At 50.6% G+C, this 23,071-nt stretch overlaps 2 protein-coding genes across 6 annotated transcripts; both read right to left on the reverse strand.

Annotated features, from left to right (window-relative positions):
• Positions 1-736: 736 nt before the first annotated feature.
• Positions 737-12,690, reverse strand: CNPY3 (canopy FGF signaling regulator 3). 5 transcript variants are annotated; one of them, XR_002482416.1, is made up of 7 exons: positions 12,101-12,636; positions 7,546-7,669; positions 4,979-5,040; positions 4,779-4,875; positions 2,201-2,323; positions 1,840-1,957; positions 763-1,480 (listed from the first exon to the last, which is right to left on the reverse strand). XR_002482416.1 is itself a non-coding variant. In XM_021716602.1 (7 exons), the coding sequence occupies exons 1-7, from the start codon at positions 12,246-12,248 to the stop codon at positions 1,257-1,259; spliced, it is 909 nt and encodes a 302-aa protein (XP_021572277.1). In that variant the 5' UTR covers positions 12,249-12,641; the 3' UTR covers positions 763-1,256. The 5 variants fall into 5 exon arrangements, 3 of the variants coding, with proteins under 3 accessions (XP_008064333.1, XP_021572277.1, XP_021572276.1); XR_002482415.1 differs by having other exon boundaries at positions 4,779-4,914; positions 12,101-12,630; XM_021716602.1 differs by having other exon boundaries at positions 4,966-5,040; positions 12,101-12,641.
• A 2,091-nt stretch (positions 12,691-14,781) lies between these two features.
• On the reverse strand, positions 14,782-22,231 carry PTCRA (pre T-cell antigen receptor alpha). The gene is made up of 5 exons (XM_008066155.2): positions 22,023-22,231; positions 17,889-18,209; positions 16,868-16,912; positions 15,772-15,878; positions 14,782-14,820 (listed from the first exon to the last, which is right to left on the reverse strand). Exons 1-5 carry the CDS (start codon positions 22,078-22,080, stop codon positions 14,782-14,784), a joined length of 570 nt encoding a protein of 189 aa, XP_008064346.2. The 5' UTR covers positions 22,081-22,231.
• Between the last annotated feature and the right edge of the window lie 840 nt (positions 22,232-23,071).

The following is a 23,071-nucleotide window of genomic DNA, read 5'->3' on the forward strand; positions in this document are numbered from 1 at the left end:
TGTTTTCTCTTCCACAAAATGGGAGCAACAGCACCCACCTCACAAGTGTGCTGTAAAGGTTAAAGTTAAAGCACTGTGAATACATATATTTGTCATCACTATTGCTACCACCAGCCCTGATCACTGCCCTCAGGACAAACTGGGAGGTGCCTGAACCTCCCACCCCTTCTTCCTAGAGGCCAGCCAGTTCCTCCCCTGGCCCCAAAGAACATGGTGTAACCAGGTGTTGTTGGGAGACTGGGTGTCCTCCCCTCTGGGTGCCAGGTACATCAGTTAGAAAGAGCAGAGTGTGGTCATCAGAGAACAAGGTTCAAAACCAACAGGCAGGGCCAGATGGAGGTGGGGGAGGGGAGGGAGTGGACTGGGTATCCAGTTAACACTTTACACAACAAATGGGAGGCCTTGGGGGAGAAGAGGCAGGAGAGACAGGGAAAGGAGGGCAGCCAGATGCCCAGGACAAAAGTGAGCAGTGTGAGCCGGGGAGTGCGACGGGAGGGCCTGTGAGCTCAGGAGAACATAGACAGCTGCACACTACTCCATGAGGGACAGCTGAGGGATGGGGTCAGCCACCACTCCAGACCTCACCATGCAACCACCCTGGCTCTCCCTGCATGTGCTGTTCCCAACAGTTGGCAGGTTCAGCCTTGATAATGGGAGGATGGGAGCAGCCTCCCCTCCTCAGCCCCGAAGGTTGGAAGGTGAGGGGCAGAGAGAACAAGGAGCTCCAGGATGCTTCTGAGGGCTGAAGAGGACTCAGAAATCGGAACCAAGGGGTCAGAAGGTTTTTACTCTGTGAGTCCTGCGGAGCACCAGGCAGAGTATATAAGGTGTCCAGAGGAGCGGGTGAGCAGAGAGGAGGTGCTAGGGGGTGCTGCAGTCTTTCTTCCCTGTGTGTGGGGGGGAGAAGGCCCGGCTGCCCTCCTCACAGGCTCTGGAGGGGCTCCAGTCCCAGGGCCCAGCTCTGACACCTGCCCCTCCTGAGTTCACCCTGGAGTCCTCACAGTCCTGAAACCACACGGCTTACCTGAAGCCTGAGTCAGGAAAGAAATGCGTGGTGGAGGGAATAGGCCGGCATGGGCTGACCACGACTGTTCTGCGTTCTTCCTGGGGCTTGTGTCTTTCCTTGGCTTTAGAGGGTCACAGCTAAGGCAGGGAGGAGCTGCAGCCGGCAGAGCCATGTGTGCCTGCCAGAGTCAAGCCCCAGACACTTCCGCTTCAAAGTCAGGGGTCTCGGTACAGGGGACACTGGGTTCGACTCAAAGCTCATCCGGGGGGCTGTGTGTGAGGGGGGATGCCTTCTGGATACCCTCATCCTCCTCAGGGCTGGGGTCTCCCTCAAGGCCACCCAGCTCCTTCCTCTGCTTGCTGCTGCTGCTCCTGCCGCCTGATGTCTTGGCCCTGCTGCTCTTCTTCTTGGACTTCTTCCCTCCCAGGGCAGCTGTGTCTCCCTTCTTGCCGGACCACCGCTCTGCCAGGCAACCTGGGTGGGGAGGAGAGATACCCCAAGAGAGCTGCCTCAGGACTGCTTTGCTGGGTGAGGTGCCGACTAGGGAGCCACTGGGAATAGTAACTAGAACTGGTGCCTGGCACCCACATCCCTACCTCATGCCTCACTGTGGCCATCAGGCCCCCTGGAGACATGTGACTTGAGTGCATGGTTCTGCACCTGGCTCTAGTGCCTCTTACTTCACCACGTCTCGCCAAGCCCCCTGAGGGAGAGATCCTCTAATGCCCTCTATTTCTTTTCCAGCCTCTCCTACCCACTTCCCCTGAGGGAGCGCAAACAGTAAGATCATCGAAGGCCAACCTGCCCTGCCTTCTCCACACCCTTGGACTCACTGGTGTCCTTTCCCTTCAGCACGTGGTTGGCGCAGAGGAATTCAGTCAGGTCCTCCTCCTGGTGGTTCCTGTACCAGTCCTCGATCACCTCCTCAAACTCCTCCACCAGCACGTCGCACTGTTAATCACAACAGCTCATGTTGGCAAAACCCAGCACCAGACTCAGCCCTGCGGGAGCTAAGCCTCACAATCCACCGCAAGAAGGCAGGTGGCTCTGATTCGCCAAAGGCAGCTGAAGTCAGAGAGGGGAAACGGCTTGACTGAAGTCACCCAGCTCTCAGTGACCTTCCTCAGAACAGGCCCAATCCCCACCCGCCCCCTCACTAGGCACAGCGTCCTCCAGGGGCTGACGGGCCCGTACCTGCTTCTTGAGGTCAGCCACCTCTGCAGAAGTCTCGTTCCACAGCTCATAGGGGATGTCCATCACCACCTTGACCCCTTTGTGGACCAGGTTGTGTAGTGTCTCAAAGGTTTCTGACATGCCCTGGAAGAAGCAACCAGACACGGGAGGTGTAGAGTCCTTCACCACCTCCTGGCCTCCTCTCCCAGTGGTGACTGAGGACCCAGCTCTGAGAGTTAAGACCTGCTAGACTCCTCACCTTTGACCTTACCCTCCTCTCCCCTCTTAGGCCTGCTTCCCACAACCTCTGCACATGTACACCCTCACCCGCCTCCCCACAGCTCGTCTTTTCAAAAAGATCTGCTGCTGTCTTCAGGCCCTCAGAATTGATATTCCTTGTCCAGGAGATAAGTGTGCCTTAGCTCTTTCCCTTCGCTGTGGCCGGACATGCTCACTCCTCTGCATTCAGACTCTCTCCCTGCTCCAGGTTCTTTCTGGTTTGTGTCTTTCTTCAGTGGGAAAAGGACACAGCCAAGGCAGGAAGACCCTTCATCTGTAAAAACGATGCCTGCTAGCCACCTAGGTCTTATCCCGAGACAACATATTATTCATTTCCTCCCTTAGGTAATTCAGTCAGATACAAACATACAGATATACCCTATCTCCCATCCCTGTTTTTTACACAAGCATTAGTGTAGCATACACACTATTTTCCGCTTGCCTTTTTTACTTAGCAATACACCTTGAAGATCAGTTTCATTAAGTTCATAAAGAGCTCTCTCATTCCTTGCTTTCTTTTTGTTTTTTTGTTTTTGAGTCAGAGTTGCACTCTATCTCCCAGGCTGAGGTACAGTGGCATGCTCACGGCCACCATAGCCTCCACCTGCTGGGCTCAGGTGATCCTTCCGCCTCAGCCTTCTAAGTAGCTGGTACTACAGGCATGTACCACCACGCCTGGCTAAAATTTTTTATTGTAAAGATGAGGTCTCACCAAGTTGCCCAGGCTGGTCTTGAACCCCTGGGCACAGGCAATCCTCTTGACTCTGCCTCCCAAAGTGCTGGGATTACAGGCGTGAGCCACCATGCCTGGCTCATTCCTTGTTTTCTAGCTGCATATAGTCCACTGAGTGGCCCTTCAATGTATTTAATTACCCTGTTACTGACGAATAAAGTGTGTCTAATTTTTTTTGCTATGGAAAATAATTTAAAAAAATTTTTTTTGAGTAGAAGTTTGTGTCACCCAGGCTGGAATACAATGGCATGATTACAGCTACCACTGCCTCAACCTGCTAGGCTCAGGTGATTCTTTCGCCCTAGCCTTCCAAATAGCTGGAAGTAGCTGCCACCATGCCTGGTTCATTTTTTGATTTATTATACAGACAAAGTCTTGTCATGTTGCCCAGGCTGGTCTCATACTCCTGGGCTCAGACAGTCCTCTCACCTTGGCCTTCCAACATGCTGGAATTATAGGCGTGAGTCACCATGCTTGGCCTTAAAACTTTTTATTAAAGCAAACATTTATTACCAAATAGAATGCAAAATTCATACAAATTTCTGCTGCTTGAGATTATATCCTTAGGCAACCGTATCCAAGGTTTATGACTGATCTTTGCTAGAACGAATCTTAGGTAGAAAAATGTGAATGGCTGGGCTCGGTGGCTCAGCCTGTAATCCCGCGTCTTTGGGAGGCTGAGGTGAGTGGATTGCCTGAGCCCGCGGGTTCGAGACCCACCTGGGCAGCGAGACCTAACCTCTACAATAAATAAAAAAATCAGCTGGGCGTGGTAGCGTGCGCCTGTAATTCCGGCTACTCGGAAGGCTGAGGCAGAAGGATCACCAGAGCCCAGCAGGCGAGGCTGCGTTGGCCGGGAGCGGCCACTGCACTCTAGTCTGGGCGACTGAGTAAGACTCCAACTTCAAAAAAAAAAAAGAAAAATGTGAATGGCAACTGGCTTACCATGTATCAGGCACCTAAGATGCAGATACAGAGAACTATGGACCTTGCATAAGCAAAGTCATTCTACAGAGAGAAAAGGACTCACGCATATAGCGAGTGCACTAATGTCACAAGGCACCCTAGTAGGGCTTGTGGGAGGCCCATCACGTGGACCCAGAAGAGGGAATGAGCAATCACCCCAAGTGTCTTCTGACATCAACCCTAAATCCCCATCTTTCCTCATGTAGATCCAGTCTCTACAAAAAAATTTTAGCCAGGTAAACTGGCTCATCCCTGCAATTCCAGCATTTTAGGAGGCTGAGGCAGGAGGACTGCTTGAGTCCAGGAGTTCTGGACCTTGCTGAGTTCTCCTTGTTCAAGTGTTTTAGATGCCCATGGGGGCTGTGACTCTGGAGCATTTCTGCCTGTGTCTGAGACTGAGGGAGGACCTTCATGGGGAGGCCCAGTCATCATGCTTTGCTTATTGCCACTGAAAAGTTGGGCTACCCTGGAGGGGAGACGTGGGAATGGCAATGAAAGAATGGGAAGCGGCAGGGAGGGACACTCCTAGGGCATGATCTTCAAACCACACTCACACCAGCGGACACACTGAGGAGCATGCAGGCCTGGTCCCCAGGCACAAAGGACAAGCACAAATCCAACCTTGGCAAACCGATTGCTGCCGGTCCTCTCCTTGTGCAGGCTATAGTCCAGGAGCCTCTTGCAAATGGTCTCAGTGACTTCGATTAACCGCAAGTCCCTGCCGAGACAGCAGCACGAAAGGACCTGAGTTTCCCTCCTAGCCCCAGTGGGTTCGTAGTCCGTCCCTCCAGCCCTGCTGCCCCAACACCTGCACATCTCACCAACGGGAGGTAAGTCAGAGCTGGAAGGAAGATAGGTCATCTGGTCTGGGGGCTCTGAAATGCTGGAACATAGACCAGAGAGACAACATTTTAACAGCTCTAAGGGAAGGAATCTTTTATAAAGCTAAATGATTCAGTACTCAGCAAAATGTATTAAATTTTGATAGTAAGACATCATTTCATTTTGAAAGGATGATCATAGCTGACAGAAGCTTTTTGGGTTTTTTGTTTCTAATATGTATAATTGGCAAAATAAAATGTTGGTAAAGCTATGTTATCAATATGTTAAAAAAAATCTGGGCTGGGCGTGGTGGCTCAGCCTGTAATCCCAGCACTTTGGGAGGTCTAGGTGAGAGGATTGCCTGAGCCCAGGGGCTCGACACCAGCCTGGGCAATTTGGCAAGACCTCGTCTCTACAATAAATCACAAAAAACTAGCTGGGCATGGTGGTGTGCATCTGTAGTTCCAGCTATCTGGAAGGCTGAGGTAGAAGGATTGCCTAAGCCCAGCAGGTTGAGGCTACGGTGTCTGTGAGCATGCCACTGCACTCCAGTCTGGGTGACAAGAGTGAGACTCCAACTCAAAAATAAAACAAAACAAAACAAAATCAGGCAGGGCACAGTAGCTTATACCTGTAATTGCAGTGCTTTGGTAGGCTGAAGTGGGAGGACTGTCTGAAGCCAGGAGTTTGAGATTAACCTGGGTAACAGAGTGAGACCCAGTCTGTATAAAAAAATTTTAGCCAGGTACAGTGGCTCATGTCTGCCACTCCAGCACTTTAGGAGGCTGAGGCAGGAGGATTGCTTGAGCCCAGGAGTTACCAGCCTAGGCAACATAGCAAGACCTCGTCTCTACAAAAATAAGGGCCAGTTGTGGAGACTCAAGCCTGTATTCCTAGCCCTTTGGGAGGTGGAGGTGAGAGAACTGCCTGAGCCCAGGGGTTCGAGACCAGCCCGAACAACTTGATAAGACCTCATCTCTACAATACACCAAAAAATTATCTGGGCATGGTGGTGTGTACCTGTAGTTTCAGTTGCTTGGAAGACTGAGGTGGAAGGATTGTCTGAATCAGGAGGTCGAGGCTGCGGTGACCATGACTACCATTGCAGCACTCCATCCTGGGCAACAGAGTGAGACTCTGACTCAAAAAAAAAGCCAGGCATGGTGGTGTGCACCTATAGTCCTAGCTACTCAGAAGGCTGAGGAGGAAGGATCGCCTAAGCCCAGGATGTCGAGGCTACAGTGAGCCATGATCGTGCTACTGCACTCCAGCCTGGGCGATAGAATAAAAGTGAGTAGACTGCCTGAGCCTGCAGGTTCAAGACCCGCCTGGGCAACTTGGCGAGACCTCATCTCTACTATAAATAAAAAATGAGCCGGGCATGGTAGCGCGAGCCTGTAGTTCCAGCTACTTGGAAGGCTGAGGTGGAAGGATTGCCGGAGCCCAGCGGGTCGAGGCTGCGGTGGCCGGGAGCGGCCACTGCACTCCAGTCTGGGTGACAGAGTGAGACTCCAACTCAAAAAAAAAAAAAAAAATTAAAAGTTAATTGGGCCGGGCTCGGTGGCTCAGCCTGTAATCCCAGCGCTTTGGGAGGCTGAGGTGAGTGGATTGCCTGAACCCGAGGGTTCAAGACCTGCATGGGCAACTTGGTGAGACCTCATCTCTACAATAAATCAAAAATTAGCCAGGTGTGGTAGTGCATGCCTGTAGTTCCAGCTACTTGGAAGGCTGAGGCAGAAGGATAGCCGGAGCCCAGCAGGTGGAGGCTGCAGTGGCTGGGAGTGGTCACTGCACTCCAGTCTGGGTGACAGAATGAGATTCCAACTCAAAAAAAAAAAGTTAGCTGGGTATGGTGGTGCATTGCTGTGGTCAGTCCTAGCTACTTGGGAGGCTAAGGTAGGAGGATTGTTAGAGCCTAGGAGTTCAAGGCTGTAGTGAGCTATGATTGCACCACTGTAGTCCAGCCTGCGTGACAGAGCGAGACTGTGTCTCTAAAAAAATTTGAAGCCAGGCACAGTGGCTCACAGCTATAATTCCAGCACTTTGGGAGGCCGAGGTGAGAGGATTGCCCGAACCCGCTGGTTCAAGACCAGCTTGGGCAACTTGGCGAGACCTCATCTCTACAATAAATAAAAAAATTAGTTGGGCGGGGTGGCATATGCCTGTAGTTTCAGCTACTTGGAAGGCTGAGGTGGAAGGACTGTCTGAGCCCAGAAGGTCAAGTCTGTGGTGGTCAGGAGCAAGCTACTGGGTGACATGAGGTGACAGAGTAAGACTGTGACTCAAAAAAAAATTGTACTGTTCCATGAAATCTAAGAGTCTGGGAATCACCAGTATGGTCCAACAGTCTCGCTTTCACAGATGAGAAACCTCTAGCCCAAATAAGTTAAGGGGTTTATGCTGGTCACACAATTAGTTGGGGGCAGAACCAGTAGATAAACTTGGGTCTCAGTTAGAGCTGACGCCCTTGTGGTGAGTTTGCCCAGTTGGAAGGGAGAAGGGAACTCAAAGCCCCCAGAGCTTCCAGGAACAAAGCAACCAGGCCAGTGAGTCCCCATTCACTTACGACTTGGTGTATTTGACTCCAGAGGCCTTCCGGTCCAGGATGCCATAACCTGTGCCGATCACCTCCTTGGTCTTGCCAGTTTCCTCAAAGGCTGATTTCAGCTCCACAGCGACATATTTACATACTGGGGGAAGGAGACACAGCATAGCCCACTGAGTGCATGAGACTAAAAGGCCCAGAGGAGGGACCGGCAATCATTGCCTCCATGTATCTTCTGACATCTTCCCTAAATTCCCACATTTCTGCACACCCTGTACCTTCCTGAGGCCAGCTCCAAAAAAAAAAGACCCATGTGGGCGTTCTTCCCTAGACCGGGCCAAGTCAATCTCAAGGCAGGGAAGAAGTTAGTATCATACCACTAAATGGAGTTTACTATGTGAAACTAAGGCTCCAAGATCCACTGCCCCGTGTCTACTCCTGGCCCTTATGCTACTCACTCCATTTCTTCCACTGTGCCCACGCCCCCATCATTTTACTTTTAGAAATTTCATACATACATAAAAGAAGCTGAAAGAGTGCAATGAATAATCATGTACATTTCACTTGTATTCAACAGTTGTTAATGATTTGCCACACTCTCTCTCCAACATATAATATATAACAATATAATAATATAATGATAGCTGAGCACGATGGCTCATGCCTGTAATCCCATAACTTTGGGAGACAGAGGCGAGAGAACTGCCTGAGTCCAGGGGCAAGAGACCAGCCTGGGCAACTTGGCAAGACCTCGCCTCTACAATAAATTTTTTAAAAAATTAGCTGGACATGGTGGCGCATACCTGTGGTTCCAGCTACTTGGGAGGCTGAAGTAGAAGGATTACCTGAGCCCAGCAGGTCCAGGCTACAGTGGCCATGAGCATGCCAGTGCACCTCAACCTGGACATCAGAGTGAGACTCTGACTCAAAAAATATATAATAATATAATGATAATATAATATGTTAATAATATATCTCTATATTCACTGTTTTTGCTAAACCATCTTGAAAGTAGGTTGCAAATATGATCTTTCGCCTCTAAATGTCATCATGCATCTCCTGAGAACAAGGACCTTCTCCTACATAACCATTAAAACAAATATGATACTCGAAGAATTAACAATTCTAACATAATCTAATAGTCCATATTCAAATTTCCCTAACTGTTCCCAAAATGCCTTTTACGGTTGTTTTATTACTTGATTTCATATCTGTTCCAACACCAGCTCTCTACTGCTACCAAGTTCATTTGCTCCATCCCCTCCAGAGAGGCCTTCTTCCTACCGTTTCTGTACATTCATTTTCTCATTTCCTCATACCTTCCTCAAACAGTTATTAAGCAACTCGTGTCAGGCACTGCCCAGGGATACAGAGATGAAAACAAGGTCCTTCCCTTCCAGATACTCAGTCTAATGGAGCAGACAAAGGTATAAACAAATAATTGTTACTGCATAAAAAGTGCCACCATCTGGTCAGGTAGTGTGGCGCATGCCTGTAATCCCAGCATTTCGAGAGGCCGAGGAGGGAGGAATGCTTGAGCTCAGGAAATTGAGCCAAGTCTAGGTAACATAGTCAGACCTTGTCTCTACTAAACACAAGATTAACCAGGCATGGTGGTGTGCTTGTAGTCCCAGCTACTTGGGAGGCTGAGGTGGACGGACTGTCTGAGTCCAGGAGCTCGAGGCTGCAGTGAGCTATGATCCTGCCACCGCACTCCAGTCTTGGTGACAGAGTGAGATTCCAACTCAAACAAACAGAAAAAAGTGCCACCATCAAGTGTGTGAGCCCATCCTCCTAACCTCACATTAAAAGCCACTCCCCCAGAAAGCCCTTCTGGACTAATTCCACTTGTTCTTGATTTCATTCTGGGCCCTTGCAGGATCCATGCTCTCTGCCTAGGGCCTTGGGTCATCTCAGATGCCTCCACCTAGACTACAAGGGTCCCCAAAGTGCATCATGTATTCGACTTTTCCTGTATTTCCCTAGTCCAAGACTCTCTATGTGTTGGATGCTGGATAAATATAGCTGATTGAGACTGTTTGTGGCTGAGCACTTCTGGTGCCTGTGAATGGAATACACTCTGCAGGCTAAATGCCATCAGCAGTTTTAACACTGACAGCAGAGTTTGGGAGAAAACCAATTTACCACAAAAATAAATACATCCCCTAGAGGTTTGCTTGGTGAAATTTTATAACATATATATTAATTGATGGGTTGGAGAACTTGGAATACACAAAAGTTCCAAGTTACAGGCTGGTGATCTCAGAGTCAGCAATGAACTGAGGATGTCTCACCTCCCTGGCTCTCCATCCAGGACCATCTGGGCTTTTTCCCCACTTCCGTCCTATACTCTGTGCAAGCTCATAATTTTTCTGGCTCCTTTGCCCCCTTCTCCCACGCCCTTAAACATGTAGTGCTCCAGGAGGGGGGAGGAGAAGGTTTGGAACATCCTTTCTCTCTTACACCACACATCAACCACAGTCTTGCTTTCCAGCTCTTTTCCAAACATTACCTCTTCAAGACCTCCTCTGGGCATCCCACCCAGAACAAGACTTGGAGGAGACTCATGGCACAGACCCCAGACCCTCACAGACAACCACCCCCTCTTTTTTCTGGGCAGCTTCTCTTTCCTCTGTGCCGAGGCCTGTTCCACTCAGGCTACTGAGCCAGGAGGCAGGCTTTGTGGGCAAGACACAGTCAGCATTTAATAACAAGGCTGTATTACTAATAAATATAAATAAATACAATATAAAAAGAAGCCTAAGGGTTGAGTTTACCAAGCCATTCTGTGACTGAAAATCCCTTTAACTTAATCATCATCAATTACAAAATAAGGTTAGGTTACAATGACCTCTAAAATCCTGGTTATCTCTATGCTACTATGAGTCTCAATGTCTCCTAAGGAAAAGAAATGTGAGCTTCTCAGACTATGAGAATAGTAAGAGAAGCAGTATGGACTCTTTGGTATCAGAGTAAGATGAAAAACAAAAAGAAGAGGAAGTGAAACCCTCAAAGAATATCATTAGGACTAGAGGAAGAGTGAATCAAGGGGCTAGGTGCAGTGGCTCTAATCCCCAGCAGGGAGACCGAGGAGAGAGGATTGCTTGAGCTCTGTAGTTTGAGACCAGCCTAGGCAACATAGTGAGACCTCATCTCTACAAATAATAAAAAAAAAAACTAGCCAGGGATGGTGGCACATGCCTATAGTTCTAGCTACTCAGGAGGCTGAGACAGAAGGATCACCTGAGCCCAGTAGGTAGAGGCTGCGGTGAGCCAAGATGGTGCCACTGTACTCCAGCCTGGAGTGAAACTCAGATTCAAAAAAAAAGACTGAAAGGAAAGCATCATAACCCTCTGACTGTCTATTCAAGAAAGTAAGAGAGAGAGGCACAGGCTAGAACTGGTTGTCCTACCAGTGAAGTCGGCTTAACTCTGGAGCATCTCACTTTAATCTCTCTAATGGAAAGATTATGTGTCCCAAATCAACCTATTCCCCTTACCAGTGTTTGGGGAACATCTGGCCTGATGGAAGCTTTCAATTCAGATGACACAGATTCATAGCCAACTTCCTGGGGGGGTTGGGAGGTGGGAAGGAAGGAGTGGCTATAAAGGTCTGAGGAGAAAACTAAGAAGTAGAAGGGGAAGAAGTAGGCTTTTCATAGTCCTGGATCACTGGCAAGCTCCCTCCCTCTCTCCCCCTCTACCCTCTACTCCCTCTCCCCCCACCTTGCCTTAATTCCTTTGTCTTTGGGACTCACCCTTTCTCCATATTCCTAAAATCGTCTTCCCACATCATGTTCCCTCCAGGCTCTATTCTTTCCCCAAAGGGACCCCTTAGGCCTCAGACCCTCCTCCTCCTCCAAACACATCCATAGCCCCATAACCCTCCATTAAATCAAATTTAGTCCAAAAACATGTATCGAGTGCCTACCAGATACTGTGCAAATAAATATCTGAGACAAAATCCCTGTCCTCAAGAAGCTGCTAGTGGGGGCAACAGACAACCACATAGATTAGGTTACAGTGAAGGCACAAAGGAGATAGTCTCAGGCTCTTCCTCCCCCAAGACGAGTCATAAGGACCTTTTCAGTTCCTCAAACTCTTACATTGCTTCTCAGCCTGCAGGCTACTGCATCTGTAGTTTCCTCTGAGTGGGGCCCCTCTCTTTCCACTTCTCTTCATCCGCTAACCCCTAATTATTCTTCAGCCTTCCTGTATGAAGCCTTCTCTGACTCTCACACACAGTCTCCACCCTCGCCCCCACTCCAGGCTCGATCAGACGCTCCTCACCCAGTCCCCAAAGCCCTGTACCTCCCCTGTCGTGGCATCCACTACTCTGGACTGTAATTGCTTGTTTCTACCGATTTATTAACTCCAGGTATTCCGGGACCGAACCTCTCGCCCATCTCGATGTCCCAGAGCCCAGCCCAGCCCAGCACCCAGGACACAGCAGGTTCAAGGAACGAAGGGGATCACCAGCGCTCAGAACCCGCCATCCCCCGACCTCCCGGCGCACGCCCCGCCCCCTGTGCCCGCCCCTCCTGCAGGATCCGCCCCGCGAGCCCCGCCCCCTCACCTTCGCATTTGCTGGGCAGTCGGACCCAGTCGTTCTCCTCTGCTCCAGCCTGGCTCGGGCCCAGCTCCGGGGCCGGCAGCAGTAGCAGCAGCAGCAGCAAGCGAAGAAGCAACAGACAGCGGGACGTGGGCTCAGGCAGCGACTCCATGGCCCAGCCGGACCCGACCCGAGCGGACCGGGGGATGCTTCCTCCCGCGGCGCGCGCTGAGCCTCTTCCCCGACCCGCTTCCGGGACTGCACACGTGCCTCCGAGTAACCACGGCAACAGCGAGCCCCCGGCCCGCCCACTCCCCTCACGGCCTCGGCCGCTTTCAGAGCGGATAGAGCGCTGAGGACGACACAGCCAATGGGCTTCCTCGGGGTTTGCCTGCTAGCGAATGGGAGGACGATCTTTTTTCGGCCTTGGCCAATAAGAGAGAAGATAGTGGCCTCAGCGACCTATGATAGCAACATCTTTTCCCAACCCCTAAGGGAGGCGCTGGGAGAGCATGGAAGCCCTGGACCCGGGAGTAGAAGCCCGGGGCTGGGCCCGGGTGAGACGGGATCGGGCCCGCTGCTCCTGGAAGGTGTGGGGAAGCCGGCTTCACGGCTTTCTCCGCTTCCTTAAACGTCACTTCCCTTTCGAGGTCAGAATGCCGCAAGCCCTTACTGAGCACCTGTTTTTAAATTGTATTATTGTTGTAGCCAGTCACTCTAGTAGACGCTTAGAGTACGACTCAGTCCCAAGCCTTCAAGCTTCTTAGTGTCCACTAACCCTGGATTTTTCCCTTGTGAGAACTGGAATAAATACCTTCCTCTCTGAGCCTCAGTTTCCATTTATATGATGACAAAATGACGGCCTTAGTTGCTGTGCGAGGTTTACCTGTTGTTGGGAAGCTCAGATAGGTTAATAGAATTAAAGCTGGTCGGGCGCCGTGGCTCACGCCTATAATCCCAGCACTTGGGAGACGGAGGTGAGAGGATTACCTGAGCCCAGGGGTTCGAGACCAGCCTGGGCAACTTGGCGAGACCTCACCTCTGCAACAAATAAAAAAATTAGCCGGGCGTGGTGGCACGTGTCTGTAGTTCCAGCTACTTGGTAGGCTGAGGAGAAAGGATCGCCTGAGCCCAGCAGGTCGAGGCTGCAGTGGTTGTGAGCATGCCACTGTACTCCAGTCTGGGTAACAGAGTGAGACCCCAACTAAAAAAAAAAAAAAAAAAAATTAAAGCGTATTGAGCAGATTGTAATTAGTTTTCTTTTCAGCATGTAATCCCAATATCTTTTTTATTTTTATTTTTTTGCTGCCCTGTTATTTCTTTCTTTGGATCCTGAGCTCCCAGAAGGCAGGAATTTTGGTTGATGAGTAACTGCATTTCCCTTCCACCTCCCCAGCAACAACAGAGTGCCTGGCACAAGGAGATGCTCAATAAGGCTCCCATCTGCTGTGTCATTAAGAGGGGCACTCTTTGGTTCTGTGTCCTGTGGACACACACAGACCAAGACTGCTTCTCTGTGAAGTTGTCTTCAAATTGCCAGTAAAACCCCAATACCTTATGTTTCCTACCTAGAGGTTGGATATTTATGCTATTTTATGAAGACTTCAAAGGACTGAGACTACCCTTGACTTGTCATTTTCTGACCTTAGCTTCTTGCTCAAAACAACTGTGTTGGTAACAGGCACTTTGGACAGGCAGGGGCTGTGGCACGTGGAATTCTACAGTGTACAGGGTCAGTATACCCTCCTGAGATCCTCCACGTTTTCTAGGCTTGATAAGACTGGTAGGTTCAGAGCCTGGCCTTGATTTACCTAGGCTTAGAAGCCTTCTGGGGAAATGTTAATTAAAGCTGCCACAGTGGGGATTGAGAGGCTGGGGCAGGGTTTGAGAATTGAGGCAATATGAAAAGAGGAAAGCCCTACTTTTGGGATGAACAAAAGGACTTCTGAGAATACATTTACCGAGGCAAGAATTAGTTTGGCAGGAGTCCTGGGCTCAGCATCTGGGCTGACCATGGGAAAGGGACAGTCACTGCAGAAAGTCAGGCTATAGCTGGATCCCTCCCTGGTCCCAGCTCATCCCCTGCCTCAGTCTGTGTGTCAGGGAAGGAGCATGCCCTCTGGAGATGGTGGACAGATTCATGCCCAGCAGCTGTGGGATCCCCCAACCCAAAGATTCCCCCAAAAAAGGTGAGAGAATCTCCTCATTGGCTGGTGAAACAGGGGACACACAAGTTGTACTCCATTATGGGAGCCTCATACTCTTTTTTTTTTTTTTTTTAATTTATTGTAGAGGTCTCGCCAAGTTGCCCAGGCTGGTCTTGAACCCCTGGGCTCAGGCAGTCCTCTTGCCTCTGCCTCCCAAAGCGCTGGGATTGTAAGCGTGAGCCTCATATTCTATCGGCGCAAGAATCTTCATTAGGAAAAAAAACCAAACCCCAAAAGTCAAACTTCTTTAGTACCTGGCTCAGAGTCGACGCTCAATGAATATCTGTCAAATGAATAATAATCCTCAATTGATTAATAACCTATAAATTTGGAATTACCATCTGGTGCTCTTGGCACTGGAACCAATCCCATTACCTGGGAATCCTGCCCCGTTCACTTCTGTCGAGTCTGTACAAGACTTCACATCAGGCCTAGCATCCACCTTCCTGGCTTCCTGGCTTCCTGGGATCCCTGCCCTGACCTCTCATAGAGGTTGGGCTATGGTGAGGAGACAGAGGGGGCCTTGCCCAAGTTTGGCTATAGGGGGAAGAAGACAGAGATGGGACAGCTTCCTCACCAACCATCAGCCTCACTCTGCAGTTCCCAGGTTTTTTCTTTTTTTCTTTTTTTTCTTGAGTCGGAGTCTCACTCTGTCAGCCGGGCTGGAGAGCAGTGGCACATTCACGGCCTCTCCAGATCACTGGAGACCTGCTGGGCTCCGGTGATCCTACCGTCTGAGCCTTCCAAGTAGCCGGAACTACAGGCATGCGCTACTACACCCGGCTAATTTTTTATTTATTGTAGAGATGAGGTCTCACCAAGTTGCCCGGGCTGGTCTTGAACCCACGGCTTAGGCAATTCATTCGACTTGTCCTCCCAAAGTGCTAGGATCACCGAGCCCGGCCCCAGGTTTTCACTCTCAGGAAGCCCTCTTCTTCAAGGAAGCCTTCCTGGATCTCTTCTTCCTCTAATTCTGCCAAATTCCTTCCTCCCAGGGCAGACGTGAATTCAAATATTTGTCATTTGCTTGGGTCATGTAAGTTTTTCTTTAATTGTTCTCAGTTATCTGCACCTCAAATGCCCCAATACATGGGTGAATCACCGCCTTCGAGGGGCTCCCAGTCTGATGGCAGAGACACAGTCTCTTTCTCAGAAAGCCCTCGTGTCTGAGGGGGGAGGCAGAGCCCAGCCCCCAGGAAGCTCCAGCCTGCAGGAGGAGGGGAACAAAACATGCTCTGCGACTCCAGGAAGGAGGACTGAGGGCGGGTCATGAGCACCCGGCCCAAGCTCGGTTGGTGGGGAACGCTCCCTCCTCCCGCGCTGGTCTCCAGGGCTCCGCACGCAGACGGCGGTCCCTAGGCTGCAGCGGCGGGCAGGGGGACCCGGCAGACCCTCGGCCCTTGGTCTTGTGCAGTCGCTGGGAGCTGAGGGCTCGCAGGCGGGCGGCGGCGGCGGGAGGAGGCGGCGGGGCCAGGGGTTCCCCCGCGCGGCGTGCAGGGCGCGGAGGCGGCAGCAGGTCAGCAGCACGTCCAGCAGCAGCAACTTGAAAAGCAGCAGCCGCAGCGCCCCCAGCCGCAGCGCCTGGCCCGGCGTCCCTGGGGGAGAAGGGGCCGGTTAGGGCCCTGGAGGAGTCTCTGGCCTTCCAGGGAGCAACACTCACCAGAGCAGAGGATTTTGTCCTCTGCCCTGCCATCCGCCCTCCCCTTCGTCCCCCTCCTCCAGGAAAGAATTTACTGGTGTCTAACCTCAGTTCTTACTGGTAATAATGACAAGTAACTTCCTAGCCTTCATTTTATTTTATTCCCCAACAATCATGGGGTGGAAGTGGAGGTCAGCAGGAGTTGGCATCTGATGCAGAGAACTTGCATCATCTGATGCAGAGAGTAATTGGCTCAAAATTCTTGGTTTGAGTTGGATGCCCTGGCTCACTCCTGTAATCTCAGCATTTTGGGAGGCGGAGACGAGAGGATTACTGGAGCCCAGGGATTCGAGAACAAGCCTGGGCGACATAGTGGGACCTCGTCTCTACAATAAATCAAAAAACTAGCTGGGTGTGGTGGCGCATGCCTGTGGTTCCAGGTACTTGGAAGGCTGAGATGGAAGGATTACCTGAGCCCAGCAGGTTGAGGCTGCAGTGGTCGTGAGTGTGCCACTGCACTCCAGCCTGGGTGACAGAGTAAGACTCCGACTCAACAAAATAAAAAAATTCTCGATTTGGTCAGGAAACAGCTGGACTGAAACCAAATTCTTGACTCTCCATTCAGTGCTCTTTCCACCACCCGGCACAGTCTTGTGTTTACACACTCTAATGCTGAGCCCATCCGCCTGCAGCTTCAAAGACCCTTCTGTCAGCTCTCTCCTATACTTCTCCTGATGCCCAGGAATTAGGTCAGGGGTTCTATCCCCTTCTTATCCTAGGGTAGATTGAGGTTCAGGCTAGCTGGTGCCCAAACCTAGCACGGCAGCCTCTGCATGGGACCCATCAGGTCAGCTGACTGCCCCGCCCTCCTGGCCCAAGGTCCTAGTCCCCAGCCTCTTATTCCCCAGCCTCTTATTCCCCACCCAGTCTGCCCCAAATACTCACCCCTGAGAAGCTCCTGAGGGCAGGTCCTGGCTGTGGAAGCCTCTCCTGTTGGCCAAGAAAAAGGGAGTAAGTTATTTGGAATGGACCAGGCACTCTGGCAGGTAGGGCCAGGCTGCTGCGATCTCACATCTCCAGGGCTACACCCAGGCCTCGGCACAGGGTGACTTTCAAGTCACATGGAAAAATGGACAAATGAGCCAGCAGCAGAAACCCTAAGCCCATTTGCTGCAAGTCCTTAGAGGGTCCCCAGTAATCCCCACTCGTCACTGCTCTGGTCATCAAGGAGGCTGAAGTGCCTCAGCACTTTCAGGTAATGAACCAATTCTCTTAGCAACATTCTCAGGAACTCGGGGCACGTATTTTACAAACATTCCCATCTGGAAGATGACAAAACTGAGATAATCCAGAACGAGGAAGTAAATCATCTGGGCAGTAATAATAATAGCTGGCTTTTGCCGGGTTCAGGCGATCCTTCCACTTCAGCCTTCCAAGTAGCTGGAACTACAGGTAACTTCCGGTTAAGTTTTTGATTTATTGTAGAGTTGAAGTCTTGCCATGTTGCCCAGGTTGGTCTTGAACTCATGGGCTCAGGCAATTCTCTTGTCTTTGCCTCTCAAAGTACTGGGATTACTGGTGTGAAACACCACGCCTAGCAATTTGTTATTTAATTATTTGATCCTGATAGGGTGTCGTATCTTATTTACAGAGTGATGTATGTGTGTGTGTGCGTGTGTGTGTGTGTGTGTGTGTGTGTGTGTGTGTGTGTGTGTAATCAATCCTAGGTGGAAGGGAGCGTTATTATCTCTTGGAAGTCATGCATCAGAGCCTGGGTTTGAACCAGATGTTGCAGTTGTAAATCTCAGGATTCATGGCCCTGAGGCCACTCTGCCATGAGCTCAGGCATCACCTCACCCGCGTGGGCTGCACTTGCACACCCTCTTGTCTTTGTGGCCTGGAGCCTGCCCTCCCTCCGACTGTATCCTGATTCCAGGGTATGTGGAAGGGGACAGGGAGCATCCACCTGACAGCTGTAGGGGCTGTGTGCTCCTGCTGTGACTCCCTGCTCCAGGCCTGGTGTGGCAGACCAAGGACTCCCAGGCTGCCAGCTCCTCAGCGGGCAGGGAGAGCTGGGCCAAACCGGTCCAGGTGCCATCCATTGCTGGGGAAGGACTGTAGGTGAAGGAGTCCAGTACACTGCCATTGCCGGCTGAGAACCAGGTGGAGCTGTCGAGGCCAGGAGGAGCAGCATCAAGGACCAGGCAGACCACCAGCGTCTGCTGCTTCCCGTCCATCAGTAGCGTGATTGGTGGGGCCAGAGAAGGGAAGGGCGTGCTGCCCACACCTGCAAGAAAGCATGCACCTGAGGGTCTAGACCAGTCTATGCCTTCTCGGGCCAGCACCTCACTTAGTCTAGGATCCTGGGCTTCCATCTTCCTGTCTATCCTTACACCATCCATCTACCTATCCTTCTACCCACTTATCCATCCGTCCTCCTTGCTTTTACCCATCTAACCACCCTTCCTTTCTTCCATCTACCCATCCTTTTATTCACCCATCTATTCATCCATCATTTCTTCCACCATTCATCTATTCTGTCTACCTTCCATCTATATGTCTGTCTAGGGATATAACATTGGGTATACCGTCATCCCTGCCCTCAAGGAATTCAGTCCTATGGGACTGAGGCAAAGTTAGCAGATGCAGAGACAAATACTTAAAATACCATGTTATACCAACCTCAGGAGAGTGGTTACCTCTGGGGAGGAAAGAAAGGAAATAGAACCTGGAATGAGATCAAATGGGGCTTCAAATCTCTCTGTAACTTTTGTTTCTTTAAAAAAAGTTCTGATTCAAATATGGCAATATGTCAACTATTCGTTAATCTAGGTGGAGTGTGTATGTGGATATTGGTTGTATTTTTTCCATTTTTTTTCCCTCTAGGTCAGTAGGTCTTTTGTTTTTGTTTTTTTGTTTTGTTATTGTTTTTTTAAGATAGGGTCTTCACTGTGTTGCCCAGGCTGGCCTCCAACTTCTGGGTTCAAATGATCCTTCCATCTCAGCCTCACAAGTAGCTGGGACTATAAGCATGCATCACTATGTCCAATTCTAGTTTGTTTTATTTTAACAGCTTTGTTTAGATGTAATCCACATACCATACATTTCACCCACTTAAAGAATAGGTCTATCAGCCGGGCTCAGTCAGCCTGTAATCCCGCAGGTTCAAAAGACCGAAAGACCTTGGAAGACCAAGGTGAGTGAATTGCCTGAGCCCGCAGGTTCGAGACCTGCCTGGGCAACTTGGCGAGACCTCATCTCTACAATAAAATCAAAAAATTAGCCAGGCGTAGTAGCACGCACCTGTACTTCTGGCTACTTGGAAGGCTGAGGCGAAAGGATCGCCAGACCCCAGCAGGTCGAGGCTGCGGTGGCCGGGAGTGGCCACTGCACTCCAGTCTGGGCGACAGAGTGAGACTCCAACTCAAAAAAAAAATGTATAATGAAATGCTATTTTTGAATATTTGGATTTTTTTTCATAGAATAAAATCTCTAACCCAGGCATGGTGACGCATGCCTGTAATCCCAGTACTTTGGGAGACCAAGGTGGGTGGATTGCTTGCACCCGGGAGTTCGAGATCAGCCTGGGCAACATAACAAAACCTAGTCTCTACAATATAAAATAAAAAAATTAGCCGGGCATGATGGTGCATACCTGTAGTCCCAGCTACTCAGGGTGCTGAGGTGGAAGGAATACCTGAACCCAGAAGGTCAAGGCTGTCATGAGTCATGATCACTGTGATTATGACACTGCACTGCAGTCTGGGCAACAGAGTGAGACCCTGACTCAAAGAATAAAAGAAAGCAAGTCTTCAGTGTTAAAACCTACAAACAATTCCACACCATGAGTTAGGTGTAGCCAGGCTAACTAAATGCTCCAGAGTACAGGGAAGAGTGCCAGAGACTTTTGTGGAGAGATAAGAGAGAAGGGTATGCTGGAAAGATCTCTTGTAGGTCAAACAACTGGTGTAGGAACACATGGATAGTAAGAATTTGAACTCAGATCTCTGTGACTCCAAATTCCATAGACCACCTCATCATGTAAGATGACTAAGATTTTGTCCCATAGCCGGGCTTGGTGGCTCAGCCTGTAATCCCGTGCCTTTGGGAGGCTGAGGTGAGTGAATTGCCTGAGCCCACGGGTTCGAGACGCTCATGGGCAACTTGGCGAGACCTCATCTCTACAATAAATCAAAAATCAGCCGGGCGTAGTAGCGCATGCCTGTAATTCCAGCTACTCGGAAGGCTGAGGCGGAAGGATCGCCGGAGCCCAGCAGGTCGAGGCTGCGGTGGCCGGGAGCGGCCACTACACTCCAGTCTGGGCGACAGAGTGAGACTCCAACTCAAAAAAAAAAAAAAAAAGATTTTGTCCCACAAAAATTGGAAGTGGTGGTTGATGCCTGTAATCCCAGCACTTTGGGAGACTGAGGTGAGAGGGTTGCCTGAAGCCCAGGAATTTGAGATCAGCCTAGGCAACCCAGGGAGATCTCATCTCTACAAAAATAAAAATAAAAAAATTAGCTGGACACAGTAGTGCGCACTTGTAGTCCCAAATACAAGTGAAGGTGGAAAGATCTCCTGAGCCCAGGAGGAATAGCCTGTGGTGAGTTATGGTCATGCTACTGCACTCCCAGCCTGGGTGACAGAGTGAGATGCCACCTCAAAAAAAATAACAAAAGATTTTGCCACATGACACAGTGGACCATGTCTAGGCCATGGCCTCAGACAGAGGCTTGGGCTGCCTCCTGACTCATTCACTTAATTTTCTGAGACTCATTTTCCCCATCAGTATAATAGGGTTAATAACACCAGTTCACTAAAATTGTTATGAAGCGTAAAGATCATTAATGTAAAATGGCATGATAGATAAGTACTGTTGCTATTATCATATTAATATTTATAAAACATTTCAAAGGGAGTAGAGAAGGCTGGGAGTGAGCTCCAGGACCCTCAACCCCCGAGCCTTCTCAGCTACACAGTTGGAGACACTCCCCAGGTGGAGTTCAACTTCCACCTCCTTCATGAAGCCTTATAGGATTGCTGCTCCTCATCCTGGCTGCTTCCTTCCCAGAGCTCAGGCCTCCAGGCATGGGCTCCCCCTGTTCCACATGAATGTGGTTTATCTCCCTAGTGAGGGAGTGCCAGTGACATACTGGGGGCTGGCTTTATTTTTATTTTACTTTATTTTTTTGAGTCAGAGTCTCATTCTGTTACCCAGGCTGGAGTGCAGTGGCATGCTCACGGCCACTGCAGCCTTGACCTGCTGGGCTCTGGCGATCCTTCCGCCTCAGCCTTCCAAGTAGCTGGAACCACAGGTGTGTGCCACCACGCCTGGCTAATTTTTTGATTTATTGTAGAGATGAGGTCTCGCCATATTGCCCAGGCTGGTCTCGAATCCATGGGTTCAGGCAGTCCTCCTGCCTCTGCTTCCCAAAGTACTGGGATTGTAGGTGTGAGCCACCGCGTCTGGCTGGGAGCCAGCTTTAGCTCAAGGAGACTCCGTGACTCAAAAGTCGAGGATCTCCCTGCACCACACACACACAAACATGCACATGCTTCTAGATGAAGCTGAAATTCTCCCCTCAAAACTCGAGTCCTTTGGTCCCAGGGCTAATCTTTGGAGGGTTGGAGTAAATAGCCTGGGAAGAGGCCTTGGGACTTTTCCTGAGCCCATTCATCAGGACATGCTGGGAGTGAACTTGGCATACCCTGAGTTCTGTTGAAATAGGACACCCTGAGGGCAGGAAGACAGGACTGGACCTTGAATCACTCATATCACTAACACAGTCCTGGCTACCCTGATCCCCAGCTCCTGTGGGTGTCCATGCAGTTTGCTCTCATTTCTCTATTCCCCCAGGAGGGCCCGCCTTTCTTATTAACACTGTGGACTCCAGGGCAGGAGGACTTGGGGGTCTAGAGCAAGGGGGCTGGCAGCAGAGTACAACGGGAAGGGGATGGTGGGCTTCTGGGGAGATCCTTGCCAAGGGTTAGTAAATGACCCTTATCTTGCCTCCTTTCAATACCCAGGGAGGCCCAGAGTAAGGGGATGGGCTTAAGCAGACTAAAGGGGGTTAGAGAGGGACATAAAGAGGGATCTCACCTGTGGGCAGGGCTGGACACTCAAGGGCCAGGAGAAGCAGCAGCCACATCTTCACCATGGCCCACTCGACAGGAGGCAGGACCCAGCTGCAAACCTGAGGTGTGGGCTGGGGAAGAGGCACCCACGAGACTGCCTCCCAGGCCACAGGCCCAGCTGCACCTCAGCTGCTCCACCACCAAGCCGTTTCTCCGGGTGAGCTCCCCCCTTCCTGGGCCCACACCCGGTCCTCTCTCACGGGCCAGGGGGCTCTGGATGCCACTCCCACACCAGGAGCTGGATGGCCACACTCCCTCTAAGGAACACTTCAGTCTGCAAAGTCTCTTTCTAGTCACTGGCCCCACTAGAGGGCAACTACCATCCACAGGACACAGCACTAGGCACTATGTCAGGGGCCTGACATATGGCACTTTATGGGATCCACTCAGCCACTGCGAGTTCCATTTCACAGGCGAGACAATTGAGGCTCACGGTGATGGAGTAACCTGCCCAAGCCGCACAGCTGGCAGGGCTTGAACTGTTTCTTGATGGCTGGCCTTAACTATAGGGGAAGAGATGCCCAGCAAACTTCTTGCTATGTTTAAAAACCCCATTTTAATTTTTTTTGTTTTTGCTTTTGTCAGAGTCTCACTCTGTTACCCACGCTGGAGTGCAGTGGCACATTCACGGCCACCACAGCCTCGACCTGCTGGGTTCAGGTGCTCCGTCCACCTCAGCCTTTCAAGTAGCTGGAATTACAGGCATGTACCACCATACCTGACTAATTTTTTGATTTATTGTAGAGACGAGGTCTCGCCAAGTTCCCCAGGCTGGTCTTCAAGCTCTGGGCTCAGGCAGTCTCTCACTTCTGCCTCCCAAAGTGCTGAGATTACAGGTGTCGGCTATCACGCCTTTGGCTTAAAAACAAAAAAACCCATTTAAAAAATAAACTTTTAGCCAGGTTCGGTGGCTCAACCTGTAATCTTGCGCCTTTGGGAGGCTGAGGTGAGTGAATTGCCTGAGTCCGCAGGTTCGAGACCCGCCTGGGCAACTTGGCAAGACCTCATCTCTAC

The sequence above is a fragment of the Carlito syrichta genome, unplaced genomic scaffold (assembly GCF_000164805.1).
Source record: "Carlito syrichta isolate Samal-C Ts95f unplaced genomic scaffold, Tarsius_syrichta-2.0.1 Scaffold308847, whole genome shotgun sequence".
NCBI lineage: Eukaryota > Metazoa > Chordata > Mammalia > Primates > Tarsiidae > Carlito > Carlito syrichta.